Source organism: Condylura cristata, unplaced genomic scaffold, assembly GCF_000260355.1.
Source record: "Condylura cristata isolate star-nosed mole 26May11 unplaced genomic scaffold, ConCri1.0 scaffold00003, whole genome shotgun sequence".
In the NCBI taxonomy this organism is placed as follows: domain Eukaryota; kingdom Metazoa; phylum Chordata; class Mammalia; order Eulipotyphla; family Talpidae; genus Condylura; species Condylura cristata.
In genome coordinates this window covers 27308714-27327371 of record NW_004567104.1, presented here as the reverse complement: position 1 = coordinate 27327371, position 18658 = coordinate 27308714, and the positions used below count along the sequence as shown (strand labels likewise).

The 18658-nt window shown below is 37.4% G+C and overlaps 1 protein-coding gene across 1 annotated transcript in view; it reads left to right on the top strand.

Moving 5' to 3' along the window:
- Positions 1-18658, top strand: part of ATP13A4 (ATPase type 13A4) — a 106242-nt gene that overhangs the window by 42585 nt on the left and 44999 nt on the right. The window contains exons 4-9 of the mRNA XM_004675106.1: positions 918-988; positions 1082-1162; positions 2624-2693; positions 4456-4590; positions 8743-8812; positions 16267-16401. Of these exons, the coding sequence (XP_004675163.1) occupies positions 918-988; positions 1082-1162; positions 2624-2693; positions 4456-4590; positions 8743-8812; positions 16267-16401 (562 nt within the window). The remainder of the gene's footprint in view (positions 1-917; positions 989-1081; positions 1163-2623; positions 2694-4455; positions 4591-8742; positions 8813-16266; positions 16402-18658) is intronic.

Sequence of the window (18658 nt, the reverse complement as noted above, 5' to 3'; positions counted from 1 at the left end):
TTTTTTTTAAGAAATCAGAAACAAGAAAGCCAATGTCATAAGCAATAATCATTCTCTCTGTTTTTTCTTTCTCCTCCCCCTACTCCTCTCCTTCCCCCCTTCCTCCTTTCTCTTCTCTTCCCCTTCCCCCTTCCCTTCTTTACCCTCTCATCCTCTCCCTCCCCTCTTCTCTCCTTCCATTGTCTCCTTTCTTTTCCTTTCTGTTGCCTCAGACCCTCATTTATGGAAGCACATTTTCCCTTTCAGTGCCCATTGCCAGCCTAATATTTTTCAGTGTCTCTTCTTTAGGTTACTTGGAAGGATAAAGATAAGATAAAAACCTAAATATCTCAACCCAGCATCTATAAACTCACCTTTGTCTTCTTAGGATCATCCTCCATTCCTCAGTCAAATAGTCCCACTCACTTGCCCCTCTCCCACAACTAACTGTGAATAATGAAAATGCCCCTTCCTTTCTGCAAAGTTTTCCTAGGCCCTCAAGGTTGAGCTCAAATGTCCTGTCCTCCCTGATGCCTTCTGTCAAAACCACTGTAATCCTACAACATTGCAAGGCTATGTTTTTCATTTCTTTCACATGGACACATTTGAAGTTATGCTGTATAAAATAAAATATATTTTACTTCCTTGCTAGTTTTAAAATAGTGGAAGGCAGTGGTTGAATTTTAGTCATATATTTATCCATGTAGTAGCTCCATGATGCAGGATTGAAGGATAGGGTTTAGTAAAGAAAGCCAGCTGTGTAGTAGGAAGGAACAGAGTATGTTAAGAAAAAATAAAATCTTAAATTTGTGTAGTAAGGTTCTAAGTTTGCTTCAACAAATATTTCCTTGACCATTAAACTGTCTTATATTTCCTGATCCTCAAGACATATATATTTCCTGATCCTGGAGAATTTCTTAGTATTTTTTATTTTGCAGGTGAGATGCATAAAAGTGCAGAAGATAAGATATGTCTGGAACAACTTGGAAGGACAGTTCCAGAAAATTGGGTAAGTTGCTGTAGCAAATGTATTCCAAGAAAAAAAAATCATAGCACAAAAACATTATTACTAAATATGTCTGTCTCATTACTATTATTTTAGCTCTTTGGAAGACTGGCTCAGTTCTGCCAAGATACATCTAAAATTTGGATCAGGTCTAACAAGAGAAGAACAAGATATTAGGTACCATGTATATTGTTATCTATACCATCTCAAAAGGATAGCTACTAGTTAGCGTAATAGAGAATCCTCTAAATAGTTGATCTTAATGAATCAATATCAGAAAACATTGTAATGCTCTATTTTGTATTATAAATTAAATGCTTTCATAAACTTTATTTTGTATTATTAATTAAATGCTTTCATAAACTTTATTGAGCAGTTTTGGGTGCATGAGAACAGAAGAGATAGAGCCAATATAACAGGTAAAAATCTGAGACTCAGAGAGGTTGAATGGCCTGAAGAAAGTTACACAGATGAGAATGAACGAGTTAAAGGACTGAGTCTCATGTTTCTGAGTATATAGTCTCCTCACACAATGCTTCTTAATGTTATTATAACATAAGGTTGAGAAATTTTCATTGTTATCAGGAAATAGATATCAATATAATTATACTAGAAAAACAAGTAATAATAATTGAGAAGGAGCAGAAGAAGATCACAGAGGAATATAGAACCTCGATTCCTACTCAGTTCCTAGGCAAAGGAGCAAGGTTTAGGGAGGCCACTGGATTTTGAATGTCAAGTGGCTGTCCCTGATTCACTGTGTGGCTCTGAGCACAGAGCTTCTCATGAGCTTTTGTTACCTAATTGTTAAAAAAAAGAGGAAGATGGCTTGCTGGTTCTCAGTTTCTATGATTCTTACAATTCCCAGAACTCGTTTTCTTTATTTTGAAGAGACCTAGGGTCTTGATGCATCAAAATCACCTGGGAACTTAGAAGTGCAGATTCTCAGGCCATACCTCACCCCTATTAAGTCAGAAACTCCACATTTAAAAGATCACGGAGTTATCTGTGTGAACATTAAAGTGTGAGAGGCACAGCTCTAATGCATTCAGCCTGACCACAGTCCTGGAGGGCCACAGGAAGGCACAGAGAGAGTGGTCTGTGTTAGCCACAGCTAAATAACTGCCTCATCAAACACACACATCTCTGAATTTCCATGAAAGGACTTCATAACCTATGCGTATTTTTGAGACCGCAACACCCTTTCACTCATATTAAAACAAAGTCTGTAGCTTTCCAGCACTGGAGAGGAATAGGAAAATGGGTAAAACTATTATCTTGTGATCACACATCTCATCCCTCTCCCATGAAGCCCACGAGAGTGTCGAGAGAGCACCAAGCCTGAAACAATGTGAATGGAACAGTGGTTAATATTAAATACCCAGATTCTCACTAGGGAAATAATTAGGCCTCAAGAAGAGGCTAGTCCAACAGATGAAATATAATCATACTTACTGTTATTGTGCCTGGGAACCCTGCCCATCCCAAGTAATTTTGAGCAAGATGGGAATGCTGTGTAATAGGGGCTTTCACTGACCCCATGGTGAGAAAGGAAGTGGAGTAGATCTTTTTATGAATGGATGAGAGTGAGGTTTATTTTTATTGGTTGTAACCGTGACCTGTGATTGCTCCCTACAGGAGGTTAATATGCGGGCCAAATACTATCGATGTGGAAATCATACCCATTTGGAAGCTGCTCATTAAGGAGGTAATCAGTGTTTTTCCTTGGTGCTGGACAGAAATAGGCAGTTTGGGTCTAGTTAAATGATCAAGAATGATGCATGCTAATAAGTAGCTGTAATTTGGGGTATTAAAGAAAATTCCAAACATGTTTTCTTTACATTTCTTTTTACTGTTTTACATGGAGTCTGTCCTTTGCACACACTGCCAGGGCCAGTGTGAAAAATGACTCTCAAGTGTCTACTTGTTCTAATGATGGAGTGAACAGAATGTTTCGTTTCTTTCTTCTTTAGTCTTAGGCTTCTTAGCCCATATCAACTTTGTGTCACTAAAATAGTAATTAAAATTTGAAAGAACCAAATACTTTTCTTAGGGGCAACATAAGCATTTCTCCAGCATTCAGAATTGTAGGCCATGAAGCATCTGTCTGCTTTATCAGTTTGATGAATCTCAATGTGACTATCATTTACTAAGTTGAACTTTTTTGCTTTGATCAATCATTGGGCTTATTTTTCATGTTAATGATGCTTATTATGAAACCATAAGCATATAGATGTCCTCTGAGTCTTCTGCTGTACTTCCCTTCCTCCTTGCCTTATATAAAGCTTACTATACTGGAGGTGCTATCTCAATATTTCTAGCAAGCTTTCAGACATGAAAGAAAGCAAAATCAAACAAGGAAAACCTGATAGGAAAAGTTTCTGTGTATTTCTTCCTGATCAGAATTAAGGATTACTCTACTTGTTTAAACAGATGACTATCAACTAGAAGGCATTTGAGTAAGGGCCCAATATGGTTTTTTTTCCCCCTTTAAATGGATTTTGTTTTTTTGGGAAGAGTTATTTATGTATACAGAACTGGGGTACAGGCCAGAGGGGCAGGGGCGGTGAGAGGATTCACCAGAGACAGAGTGGGGAGCAGAACAGGCAGATCGACAAAGTACACTGCTGAGGGGAGCAGCAGATGGGTCAGAGGAGGTCTGCCGCCATGTCGGTCCCCTCTGGGGCCCGGGGATCAAACTTGCACTGAAGCGTGGCTGCTACTCCCTTGCAGTGCTGCATCCTAGCCCACTGTGACCAGGGAGGGCCCCCCCCAATATGTTTTTAACCAAAGCAGGATCACAGCTGTTGGAGTCACCCTTTACTTTCCCCACAGTGTTCTAGAAGCCGTGTACAGCTCACTGGTTTCACTGGGGACCTGTGGTTCTGTCCTCGTGAGTCCCTGTAATCTTCACCTCACCCATGAGTAGAAAACACTTTAATGACTCTGGGATGGTGGATGCCGTGTCCTAGAGAACAATGATAAGAAAGTGTAAAGCTGTATTAATAATTGTCCCTTCTGAATGCCAGTAAATGCACACTGGAAATGATAACCTCTACACAGTTGTTGTGCTGCTTAGCATGAGGTGCATGAGACACTATTTTGTAAATTATAAGGTGCAACAGTGATTAAAAATAAGTGCTCTGGAGCCAGATTGCTGGTCTATGACAGTCACAGCTGTGTGACTTTGGGCAAGTTCTTCAAGATCTATGGCTCTGTTTCTTTATCTTTTCAATGGAGATAAGCAATAACTGGTTAATCAGGTAATTATGGAAATTAAATGAGCAAATTCATGTAAAGTTGCTTAGTGCAATGTCGGGCCCATGGCACTAGCTGACTAGATCTAATAAGAATATTGTGTGGGAAGATTTATGTCATGGAGAGGATTACGAAAACAAACAAGTCACTGAATAGCTAAGTGTGAAACCTAAATATCTCCCTTGTCTTCCTGTTTTCATGTCTGCCAACAGGTTTTAAATCCATTTTACATATTTCAACTCTTCAGTGTTTGTCTGTGGTTCAGTGAAGACTATATGGAATATGCTTGCGCCATCATTCTCATGTCCATCGTTTCCATAGCCTTGACAGTATATGATCTGAGACAGGTGAGTGTGTCCATCAGTGTAAGGTCTCAGGATGACAGTGATGATGACTTCACTGAAATTTTGTTGGAAAGGAGAATAAAGCATAGTCAATACCCACCTTATGACAAATGACATTAAGTCTGTAAATATCTAGCACAGTAATGATATCCAGTAAGAGTTAATTCCTTCCCCTTCCTTCACATGCCAATCCCTGTCCGAAAGTTATTTCCCCCTCTTTTTATTCAGGCAGGTTCATCACAACACTCAATTATTTGTGAATTGTGAATAAGTGACCAATTATTTGAAGAGACCAATAGATTGTAGGTGGTGGAAGTGGGATGAGGGGTGGAGGAGTTTGTTTAAAATTAACTTCTATGCCCTTTATGTTTAGTTGGTTGGTGCTCTTTGACAAGCCCCAGTCCATCCAACTCTTGGCTTTCTATTTTTCTACACTGGAACATCTAGGAGACAATGGGAAAATATCACATAGAACAGCTCTGTTGGCTGGTTGCACTATAAATTCACGACTGCCAACCCCAGCTGGGCACGCTTTCTATGTCTCTGGTCAGCTTGCTCTCTATTCTCTAAAATAGTTTCAAAACACTCTCTCTTCAAGTTTCTGAGATGCCAGCTGCCCATATTCCATTTTTCCTCTCTGATTCAGCAGCAGTATCACCATTTGTTTCACAAAAATAGAAGCTATTAGTCAGAAGTTTGCTCAAAAGCCCACTCTCATCCTTCTACCTTCTTTCCGCCCTGGATCTCATTACAGAGGAGCACAGACCCGCCACCTGTGCTTGTGATGGTAACCCCTCTCTCCAGCTTAGAGAGCTCATGGGGTCCACGAATGACCCCTTCTCTCTCCCTCTCCCGAAGAGCCTACCCACAAGCATTTAAACATGCTTAAACTTTTCCCAACTTGAAAAAATACCTCCAATAAACCAAACCATTCCTATTTTTGATCATACTCCCACTTCAGTTGCTCTGCTCTGTTCTCCTTTTTACAGCAAAGCTTCTTGAGTGCTTTCTGTACATTCTCATCACTGACTCATCTCCCTCTCACTTCTCAGCACACTGACCTGCCTCTCTTTCCCATGACTCCTTTTGCACAACTCTTGTTAAGGTCATAACTAGGCCGCAGGTTTAAATAATGTTTTAAAATTGCTTTTTAAAAGAAAATGTGACAAATGGGTATGGTAAAGAAAAAGTTCCAGAAGAGACAGTGTAAGTGAAAAGTCAATAAGCCTCCCACCTTAGTTTTTCCAGTGTCCTGGCTTCCTTTCAAGAAGCATCCACTGGGACCAGGTGGCCTATATACTTCCAGCAGTATCTAGCTCCAGTGCGTTCATGCCTCTTACACGAGTGGACACACACTGCATGCTCTGTTCTGCACGTGGTGTTTTCACCTATGTGCATCTGAATGTGTTTCAGTCTCTGCACAAGTAGAGTTACTTAGATATACCATATATTTTTTTTTAAAGATTTATTTATTTGTACAGACAGAACTGGGGTACAGGCCAGAGGCTCAGGGGCGGTGAGAGGCTTCACCAGAGACAGAGTGGGGAGAAGAACAGGCAGATCCACGAAGTACACTGCTGAGGGGAGCAGCGGGTGGGTCAGGAGAGGTCTGCCACACCATGTGGTCACCTCCGGGGCAGGTGGGAATCGAATTCATGCAGAAGTGGCTTTAGATTCTCAGTGCTGTTCTTTAACCCGCTGCGCCACCAGGGAGGGCCCAGATATACCATATATTTTTAAAAAGTCTAACAATGATAGATATTTAGGTAGTCTTTTGCTATTAAAACAATGCTGCAATGAAGACTACACATCCATCTCTTCACACTTCCCCATATATATGTTTATGAATATATATAAAGTATAAGTAAATGTGACTTCTATGTTATAAAATATGTTTATTACAGATATATGTGCACACACACATACATTTGTGCACACACATATATCCATATATTTGCAGTGTATATATATTTATGCTGATAGGGAGATTTAAAATTTCTATATTTGAAGTTATTTAATCGTAATCTAAATATATTATTTTAATAGCTGTTGTCAAAATGCCTCTTAAGCAATAATACTAAACCCCTCCAAGAGTAGATGAGTATTTTTCTCCTTATCTTTGCCAATTTTGCCAATATAAAGGAAAATTATTTAATTCCAGAATTTTAATAGCATTTTTCATTGTGGGCTAGGCACTTACTCATGTTTTAAGTTAATTGTATTTCTTTTGCTGTGAAATGTATTTATCTTCTCCTTAATTTTTATTGGGTGTTGGTCTTTTGCTTGCTGATTTTATGGTCCTCCCACAGTGGACATCATTTTCTCCTCCCAGTACAGATATCCCTAAAACTCTCAGTTTCAGTTGATTTGTTAGCTGTTCCACATCTGCTGTTGAAATCTCCTCCTCCTTCTCTCTGGGTGCAGTGACAACATTTCCAACCTCTCCAGTTGCTCTTTTCCATTCTCTTTTATTCTCTGCCCTCCTCTCCCTGGCCTTTTAAAAAATGAGTGTGTTAAAATCAAAGCAATGTGAAATCACTTGTATAAAATGTGTACTTCCTCTTCCTCTTTCTTTTATTAGTTTCTTGTGCATTCTCTGAAAAATTTCAAATGGAGCAAATACATACATTTTGCTTTTCTTTCTTATATAAAATGTACTTTTTATATAATTTTCTACCTACCTTTACTGTTATTAATAATATGTCTTGAGGGTCTTTTCCTATAGTACATTGAAAGATTATTTGTTATTCTTATAGCTGATTTGTCAGTCATTTCTAAAGCTAACATATGCTAATACATCAAATTTTTATATATGTTTCAAGTTCAGAAATAACTTTTGATCCCAGAGTCATAGATCCAACATTGTATTTGACTCAACATCAGTTCTTTAGAAGAAAATTCTATTGGTTTCACTGTTTATGATATGCTCCAAAAGTAGCTTATGTTTTATTATTATTATTGATTGTAATGGTGTATTTATGTATGTGTGCAGCACTCAGGAAATAAGTTTCTCTCAATTGAGAAATAATTTGAGTGCGAAGAACAAAGTCATGTTCATTAATCCACTTGGTGCTGATTTGGGCAGGGGTCTTTAGCACCAAAGTCAGGACGTTAAAGCAGGGTCTAAAGGACTTCCCTTGACAGGGCCCTCATATACCCTGTTTCGAATATGTGATCTTTCTTGTATAAGGCTAATGATGCCAGGTGTCCAGGGGACTGCTACCTGTATCTTTGTTCTACTAAAATTAATAGACCTATATATAGATCATCAGTTCAGGTTAACACACATGGAATAAACAGTGGGGAATTTGGCTAACCCTCCGACAGGTGAGGGCAATCACTGGTCATGGCTTAAGCTGGCGTTGGTCTAAAATGGAGTCACTCTGGTTTTCCTACAGCATATGATTATTAAATGTATTTGTCTTTTGTTACCTACTTTGATACATTCACTAAATGTATTTGTAATTTTTTTGATGGTAAGAATCCCATTGGTTTTGTTGACCGTTCTATCCCCACCTCTTAGCATAGTCTATAATTTCTGGGTGAGTGCATAAAAGAATTTAAATAGTGAGTTTAGAATACTTTTGGAGCTTATTTTATTTTATGTATCAGCCTTAAGGCTTCTTAATCAGATTTGTAAATGATTTGAAACGATAAGTTATTTTAAGTGACAAAATCAGAATAAAAAAATGAACAGCAAATGATTGAGGCCTTTAATTCCTCAGAACCAGGTAGATAGCATTTCATGCAATAGTTCCCCAATAAATATGAAATCAAATATAGTTATATTTTTCTTTTGTCTTCTTTTTATTCATTCTCAATGTGCCACAGAGTTCAGTAGACACTATGAAGAAATAGTAGAAACCAAAAAAACAACTTGTAAAGTTACAGATTAGATACTTTGATGTGGGATATTCCTAAACAAAAATAATGCTGAGTTCTTGAAGCTGTTCACAAATAAATGCATATCTTGAATGATCAAAATTATTGTAATCTATCTACTTAAATAACTAAACACAAATTTATCACTATCAAAATCTCTTGAGTGGACAGAGCATACTGGGAAATTCCTTTCTACTGAAGAACTACTGAATACTACCTGGGACTTATCATTAAATAGGAAATCCTTTTCTAGTTTCCCTTCTTCTTTTTCAGCAATCTATAAAGCTCCATCACCTGGTTGAGTCACATAATAATGTTACCGTCTCTGTGTGTGGGAGAAAAGGTAAGTCCCATTATTTTAGAACTATGTGTTTTTCATATGGAACCAGAAAAACATTCAATTTTTTTTTTCTGGTCATTCCTCTTACTGTCATCTTTAGACACATCTTTTCCTTGTGCATTTACTTAACAGGATGAAAAACTTACGATGTTTCCACCTTAAAAAAGCAACTGTAATGAGGTAAAACTGACTTATAATAAACTAGCCACATTTAAAGTGTTCAGTGTGATAGATTTCGACATATATACTACCCATGACTTCAGCACCACAGTAAAGATAATAACTGCCCATAACCCACCCACCCCCCAATTTTTCTTGTAATTATTTGCAAACCTCCCATCCACAACTCATTCTGCCCACCTCCATCCTCAGGATACCATATTGTATGTTTATATAAATGTTATACATTTATATGTTGTATGTTTATATAAATGTTATACAGCTTGTGCATTTTTGTCTTTTATAGTGCATTTAGGTTAATTTTATTTATATCAAAGTTCATAGTTCTTTTGAGACTCATCCATTTTGTTTCTTAAGTATATTAATAGTTTATTCCTGAGTAGAATCCCATTTTGTGGCTATTTGTGGCTATACCACTTTTGTTCATTCATTCACGTGTTGGTGGCAATCTGAGTTATTTACAGTTTTACCCTATTACAAATAATACTGCTAGTAACATTTGGACACATTTGTATGGATACACATTTTTGTTTCTTGTGAGAAGATGCTTAGCTGTGGAATGATAAGATTATATGATGGGTAGATATTTAACTTTTCCAAAAACTATCATACTGTTTTCCAAAGTGTTTGTATAATTTTATATTTCTACCAGCCATGGTTGGCGTGTGAGTTCTTTCGCTCCATATTCTTACCAACACTTGCTATAGTTAATTTTTTAAATTTCATAGTGGTATATCATTCATATTTTTCTCTGCATTTCCCTTACTGATGGTACTGAGCACAGTAAGTGCTTGTTTGCTGCTTGTATAATTCTTTGGTGAAGTTTCTGCCTAATTTTTGTTTATTTGATTCATTTCCTGTTATCGATACCTTTTAAGAGTTTGTTCATTATTTTGGATTGTTTTCTCTCACTCTTTGGTCTTTTAATTTTCCTTACAGTGTATTTCAAAGACAGATGTCTCTGCTTTTGTTGAAGCATACTTCATAAATTTCTTCTTTTGTGGATCTGCTTTTTGTGTCACATTTAAAAATCCTTTGTGTATTCCAATGTCATCAACATTTCCTATGCTGCACTTTAGAAATTTTATTGTTTTTGGTTTTACAGTTAAGCCTATGCTGCATTTTGAATTTTTTCAATTTAGATCCATCTTTACAAACATATATACAAGTATTTCAATACCATTTGTTGTAAAGATTATTCTTTCTTCACTGAATTGTTTTTGTTCTTTGTTAAAAATCACACATGCAAGGTAAATCAATTTCTGTACTGCCTATTCCATTCTACTGATCGGTTTCCCTGCCTTTATGTCAATGCCATGCACTGTGGCTTTATAAAAAGTCTTGAAATAGAATAGTGGTATGTTCTTTTTGTGGCCTTTGTTCTTGTTTTTCAGAACTGTTTTGGTGATAGTGGGCCCTTGGCATTTCCATATAACTTTTAGAATCAGCTTGCCAATTTCTTCTAGAACACATGCTGAGATTTTGAGTAGAATTATGTTGAATCTGTAAACCAATTCATGGAAAACTGACATATTAAGACATGTGACTCTTCTCACTTATGGACATGGTATATCTATTTAGGTTCTCTTTGATTTCTCTCAGCACTAGTTTGCAGTTTTCAATTCATGGGTGCTTCACATTCTTTTTCAGATTTATCCCTAATATTTTCTGTTTGTTGTTATTGCAAACAACATCTTAAAATGCAAATGTCCAACTGTACATTAGCTAGTAGTTCACTCATACATTTGCTGTTACTAGATTGCTGTAGGCAGGGGCTCCTGCAGGTTGCTGTCACTCTCCCCTCTGGCCAGTTCTCTTCCTCCAGTACTCTGTTCTGTGCGCTCAGCCCCCTTTGTCTTCATAGACTCTCATCTCTTTTCAGAATTCAGGGAGACTTCTGCACCTGTCTGGGTACTTTATTCCTGCACAGTGACCTGGAAACTCTTGACAGACAGTAAACTGGGCAGTGAAGAACACCTTGATTTGTTTCCTGTTTCATCTGTTGCTTGTGCTTTGTGTGGAAAAAAAACATTGTTTCCTATATTTTGTATGGTTTTGTTTTTTCTATAGGAAAATTAAATATTGGCTGGAAGCAAATCTTCACCTTCAAGAATGCGGTGATCATTTTCTTGCCTTAACATTTTGTGCAGATCCAACAAATGGAGAGAATATGATACTGAATTCCCATGTACCTATCCAGATTCAGTGGTTACCAATTCATGTTCACTGATTCTTGTCTTAATCTGTTCTTCCACCTCCTTTACCTTGCAACTATTCCAGTATTATGTTATTTCATTTAAAAATAGATATGTAATAAAGACAACTTTTACATTTCTTTATCATATTTAATAATATACCATAACAGAAAAAGGTATTAATTATATAGTCAGTGTTTAAATTTCCTCAACTGAAATACACACACACACACATCAGGATCCAAGAGACTACATATTGCAATTGGTTGCTAAATCTCAAGTTTATATTAATCTATAACATTTCCTCCTTCATATAGTATTGTTTACCTTGCAAATTTTTTGTTGAAGAAAGTAAATTGTTCACTGGTTTCCACAATCTAAATTCTATTGATTACACATCTATAGAGTTATTTATTATGGTTTTCTATCCTTGTACTTTTAAATTGGTAGTCATATCTACATATTTGAATTTTTGGCAAGAATACTTCATAGTTCATATTTTGTACTTTATTTGACAGCTTTCACTTAACAGGTTGATTCACTGGCATTTTCCAGAGGAATTTTTTTCGTGTCATTATGGTGATATAATGTTAAGCTTGGTTGGTATATTTCCCTCCACTGCAATTTTTCTTCCATTTTTTTCTCACATTATCCCAACTTTGACTCTTGTGTTCTCTTGACCTGAACCCAGTAAACTTTGCATTTTTATTGCTCTCTGTTAAGATAAGATATTCCAAACTTATCTTATGTCATTCCTCTTCTAAATCTGGACACATCCGTTTTATCCAAACAGCTCTTAGTTAAATATAGCACTTAGTGACCTCAACAGAGTGTTAGGTAAACTCATTTCTATGGCATCCACTTTCTACATCTTTTTAGAAGACATTATGAGTTTATATTGATATTTTCAATTCAATTTAAGTACTGTGGAATTTTTACTTAATTTTGTTGGTGGGACAACCATCTCCATACCACAAGTCCTGATTTTCTATACCAAAAGCAACAGATTACTTATTTACTTTATCCCTCTCTATACAACAACCTCAAAATAAAATATCAACATGCCCCACAGCAATATGATTCAAAAAAAAATAATTTAACATTTATTTTTAGAGTTCCTTTTCCTTGTTGGTGATATATCATTATGAATATCAAAATTGTATATTTGTGTATATATATATATATATATATACACACACACTATAATCATTATATAAGTATAATGTATATTATATAGTATACATTAATGTGTGTATACACAATTTTCAAATATGCTCTAACATCACTTAAAGTAATTCTCTGTATGGTTATGCTAACACCTTGATGGGTTCATCTCACTTTAGACTTCTAGTATTGGATTTCAAGTTTATTTTTTTATTGATTTGTAAAAATATAGTATAAAATATCCACATGGTTTGAAAGTGAAATCCATAAAGCAGAAGACATCTGGCATCTCTATTGCTTATCTTTCTTCTCTCTACCTGATGTAAAAATTCTCCCTATAGAATTTATTTTTTTATTTTTTACTAATCTTACATTAGAACATGTAAAGTGGGCCTCCTTGGTGGAGTAATATGAAGCTATCCTCATCCACTGCTGCCCAAGTTTGATCCCTGGCCAGAAAGGTCACCCACATAGAGCAACAGACTTCTGTCTTAACCTTTGCTCCCCTCAGCATTATATTTAAATAGATGTGTCTGTTCTGTTCCCCACTCTGTCTCTGATGAATCTTCTCACCCCCCCCCACCTCTGGCCTGTACCCCAGTTCTTGTATGCATAAATAATTCTTTAACAAATAAAAAAATGCAAATTGTATATGATACAGCTATACATGTACAATTCATTATTTCAATAGTACAGTATTCTCTTGCATGGAGGAATTATTGTTTATTCAGTTGTTTTGTACAGGATGATTTTTAAAAGTCATTTAGTTTACAAGTAGTGCTATGATAAAAAGCTTTGTGCATGTCTTTTTGTATTTTTGCCAGTCTATCTTTGGTATACATTTTGAGAGGCAAAATTGCTGAGTTAAAGAAAAGAATGTCCTTTTGCTAAGCAGATATTGCCAGTTTTTGTCCATTAGAGATTGTACCAGTTTGTATTTGTACCAGAAGTGTGTAAGAGAATGTGTCTTCCCCAGAGCCTTGCCAACAGGATATTCTCACAAGTTTTTCAACTTTTCTAATTAAATAGGTGAACAGTGTTATCTCGTGTACATTCTTCTCGTTATTTAGGAAATAATTAAAACTTACAGAAAATTTGCAAGAATAGTTCAAATATTTTTTTTCTGAGTTGAGAATAATTTGCTGACATATGGCTACAGGACCTCCATATATCTTAGGTATATTTCTTTAAGACAAGAGCATTATTCTAATGAAATGGCCATGCAGCAATTAATAGTAGGAAGTTTTAATAATTAATTGATACATTAGTGCCAGTTGATGCTCAGGTCCTATTTAAGTTTCACATTTGTCTCATTATTTTTTTTTAAGATTTATTTATTTATGCATACAGAACTGGGGTACAGGTCAGAGGTGCAGGGGCGGTGAAAGGATTCACCAGACACAGAATGGGGAGCAGAACAGACAGATCAATGAAGAATGCTGCCAGGGGGACCAGTGGGTTGGTCAGGAGAAGTCTGCCTCACCATGTCGATCACCTCTGGGATGGGGATTGAACTCACGCTACAGTGGCTTTTAGCTTCTTAGTGCAGTGCTTTAACCCACTGTGCCACCAGGGACAGCCCTCATTATGTTCTTTTAAAGAAGAGGCCCCAGGATCACACAATATTGCAGTTTGTCATGCTTTTGCAGTCTTTCTTTGACTCGACCTTGACTCTTTCAACTCTGTTTATTTCGTAGACTGTCTCTTAGTTTGGATCTATCTGATGTTCCTTCATAATTAAACTCGATTCTGCATTTTTGGCTGGAATATCACAGAAGTGATGCTGTGTTTTCATTGCCTCCTCTCAGCTGGTACATAATTTAAATTTGTCCTATTACAGCAACATTAACTTGCTTTACTTAATTAAATGGTGTCTGCCAGGTTTCTCCATTGTAAAATTGCACTTTTCCCTTTTGTAATTGATAGTTATTTTGTGGGGAGACATTCTGAAGTTAAATAAATACAACTCCACAAGTTTTCACCCACTAGTTTTAGTATTCATTAATATTTCTTGGCTAAGTTAATTATTACTTTGACAGTTGCCAAACAGTGACTTTCTGGTTTATCTTTCCTCCTACATTAATTGTCATATTTTCCCTACACGTTGATTCATTTATTTGTGTCATTACAGACTCATGAAATTTTATTTTATTGGATGGGTTATAGGTCATTATCATCATTATTTCCTTTGATGCCCAAATTGTTACAGATTTAGATGGTCAGAGCCTTTGTGTTGGCTTTGATGCCTTTTTCGCCTTTGCCCATCACTTCCTACTTAGTGGAAAAAGATATTCTAGCTTGTATTATATTTTTCCTGGACTGACCTGGTAATCAGCCATTACTTTAAGGAATCTGATTTTCTTTGGGGAGAGAGTAGAATTTAGAAGCTACAATTTGGCCACTGGATGTCCACATCGCTACTGGGTTTCCACTGACCCCAGTTCCTCTCAGAGAACAGAACTAAAGAACATGTGGATGAAACAAATCAGATGAGAACACATTAGATGTGTCTATATCCTTATTTCATACACATTTACATCTACATTATTTTCTTACTGAAAACTGTGAGCTTTTAATGTTATCTACAATTCTAAACCAAATACCAGAACTCATTGTAGTTTTATTTGTTTATATTGGCAGTTTCCTTTTTCAATGAGAAACCTGGATCCCACTAGCCTTGTTATATCTACTAATTTGTACCAAACACCCATCAAATCTGAGTTTAACTATGCAGGAACATCATACAAATTCAAATTAAGAGACAAAGGTCTAACCCATTCTCCAACACTGGCTCCAAGGTCGGTCCTCCCCCACCCCCACCCCTCAACACACACACCCTTTTCACTCTATTCAGCCTCCAAAATACCACATCAGTCTACTCTCACCCTGAACCCCTGTCTGCCACTCATCCCACAGTGCGTATCACTTTTCTCTTCTTCCTTGGCTTCTCACTGCCTGCACCAGACTTTGTAAACAGGTCTTGCCATCCCAGGTTCTAGTGCCAGGAGCTGGATACTACCTGTTCCCCTAGTGCACCCAGCTCCCTGTGTGGGTGCCTTTCTTTGCTTAGCCCTTTAAAAGCTTTCAGCTTTGGAAAAAGAAAAGAAAAGAGAGAAGTAAAATCAGGCAGGCAGGAAGAAAGAAATTTGATAATTCATAATAAGAAGTTCTTATTATGAGTAAGAATGAGTATTTTTCCATTGTTTTTTGTTTGAAGATTTGCTTATTTATGCATACAGAACTGGAATACAGGCTAGAGGTGCAGGGGCGGTGAGAAGATTCACCAGAGACAGAGCCTAGAGCAGAACAGGCTGACTGATGAAGTACACTGCTGAGGGGAGCAGCGGGTGGGTCAGGAGAGGCCTTCCACCATGTGGGGGCAGGCAGGGCTGAACTCATGCCGAAGCGGCTTTAGTTTTAACCGGCTGCACCATCAGGGAGGCCCCGTTTTTCCATTGTTTAAACACATCACTTGCAGTGTATTTGTGAGTATTTATGGGTGTGAGTGTGTATATGAGAGTGTTTGTAAACGCTTGGCTGCTAGCAATTTTGGTCTATAGTCATTGACTATGCAGTTCTTACCAGGAACACTTTTTATATCAGGAATGTTACTCTGGTCTATGTCTATAACTTTCAAATGTATTTTCTGATTTTATCAGAAAACCTAATTTATCATCTACCTTTCTCCTTTTTCTTTGTTTACTATTTTTTTTGATACATAAGGATCTTTATTGCCTACAATTGAATTTATACTTTTTTTTTTTAACTGTTTCCAGATTTTGAATTAATGGTGAGGAATAGCCTCCTTAAAAATATACTCTGGCTGCTTTCTTTTATTGATTTCCAATTTAGGTAGATATTGGATTGTGTTTTTGTGGGGAAAAAACCTGATTTAACACTGTCTCCTCCCTCTTTCAGTTGGAGTCCAAGAGCTGGAATCGCGCTTCCTGGTCCCTGGAGATCTATTAATTTTGACAGGGAACAAAGTACAGATGCCATGTGATGCTGTCCTGATTGATGGCAGCTGTGTGGTCGATGAAGGCATGCTGACAGGTATGTACCTTGTATCTCAGGATTGTAGCCTCTGCAAGCACCCTGACAGCTCCCACACCTCTCCTCTTGTTTCTCCTCTTTCAGAATGACAATGGCCAGACCTAGGGCTGCTTATTCCTGCTTAATCTTACTTAAGAGTTCTGCTCTGTGCTGATTCTGAGGGTTCAAATTAAAGCTAGTCCTACTTGTTCTTCCATACAGTCATGACTCTCTGAGTGCTTAGCACTTCCTTCTTGAACAAAAGGGTTATGAAAACTCTTGTCATTTTATCTAAAAGGATTGTGGAGGTCATTAGATGTGTCAGAATCAGCTGTAGCTTCTGTTTAGCATTTTTACATAGAATATGTATTCTGATCAATTTGGAAGGGCTGGAATCACTAATGATATCCTGAAATGCACAAGGTCAAGTCCAAGATCTTCCCAGCTTGGCTTAAATGTGGGAAACTTCATGATGCAGAACTGAGCAAATTGTTACTTTCAGTTGCACACTAGGCATGTTATTCAAATTGTATTTCACTTGTTAAGTAGTGGGGTGGAGGTGGGAGGAAACTTAGAACTGGTCACATCTCACAGATGTGGAAACTGAAGTTCAGAGAAGAGGTCACTGTGTCGGAGTCACTCAAGTTCTCACTCACATGTGCACTTATGGAGAGATGTGCTATTTCTGTGAGATAAAGAAAAATTGTAAAGTCATTTTCAAAGATGGAATGGGATGATATGATAACTCAGTGTGAAAATGCAGTGATGCTCCTGTGGTTGTCATTTCTTGAGACATAACATAATAAGAACACACAGTAATCTATTATTGGGGGAAAGAAACATGGCTGGTCAAGTTCTTTTCTTTAAGGAATCCATAGATTCATGAAAATTTCTTGGTGCTAGAAATTTTGCAATGCCAAATACAATTTTTTTTCTATTGAAAGTGACCCTATGAGACCATAACATGCCTCTGGCTTTATACTTCCCACTGCAAAGACAAATAGAAAGCTTTACAAACTGTTTCTCAGAACAAATGGACCTATTTGTGGGGAAAATAACCTAATTTTGTCAAGTTGCTAGGCAAGCCTGGCACTCTCTTGTGTTACCACAAACGGCATGAGTGGGGCTTTTAATCTTTTAACTGGGGCAGTTATATTACATTTATGTGCAAGAGAGTACATGTTTTTCTACAACACAGGGAACGAATTGAAGTCTGGTGAGGTTGGAGGCTGGATTGCAGTTGAGATTGGGTCACACCTAAGGGAAGAAATTTTATGTTGTCAAAATACTAACAAAAACATCAAAGAATGGCACTTCACTTAAAAAATAGAAAGAAAGAAAGAAAGAAAGAAAGCCCTCCCTGGTGGTGCAACAAGTTAGGATGCAGCTCTGCAAGCTAGCTGCAGCCACTTCAGTGTGAGTTCGAACTCTGGTCCTGGAGCTGACCCACATGGTGCGGCAGACCTCTCCTCCTGACTTGCCCGCTGCTTCCCTCAGCAGTGTACTTCATCAGTCGGCCTGTTCTGCTCCCCACTCTGTCTCTGGTGAATCCTTTCATGGCCCCTGCACCTCTGGCCTGTACCCCAGTTCTGCATGCATAAATAAATACATCTTAGAAATACATACATACATAGGAAAAGCTTAAAATCTCCCCAACCATTTCCTGCCATCAGTGTCTGATAAATACATATGTGTAGGGTCCTCCAGGCTTGGTCCTACACAGTTCTTGTTAGGGGGAAAGGATGTCCTGAATGAATCCCACAGACATAGGTTTTTATGGTCTCCTGGCCAAAGTGATTAAGACTCTAGGAATTACAAATCCCATCATCACTGAAAGGAGAATTTCTGGGACCTGAGGGTGTTGTTGAGCAGCTAGGTTTGGTATAAAACCAGACAGGTGGGCCTTTGGGGTCCCTTGGCCTCTTGGCTTGTGCCTTGACTCTAGGCTTTTTGCCAGCTCCCACTGCGCTATTGGGGTTCCAAGTCAGCAGAATTGGTAGGACACATTAACCAACTTCTCTCCCTCGCTTTCTCCCTGAGTTATTTATTTCTTCATTTCCCCTTCTGTAAATAAGCCTTTTATTTACCTTCTCATATATCTTTACTCTCTACACCCCACTGTCTAGACTGCTCCCTCTATGTTTATTTCCTGCCTCTTTTAGCAGCCATGTTTGATTTTAAAGTACTCATAGTATTTGTAACATGATATTAAGCTTACTTGTTTGCATATCTGGTTCTTCCTCTGGACTACAGCTACTTGAAACAAGAACTGTGCTTC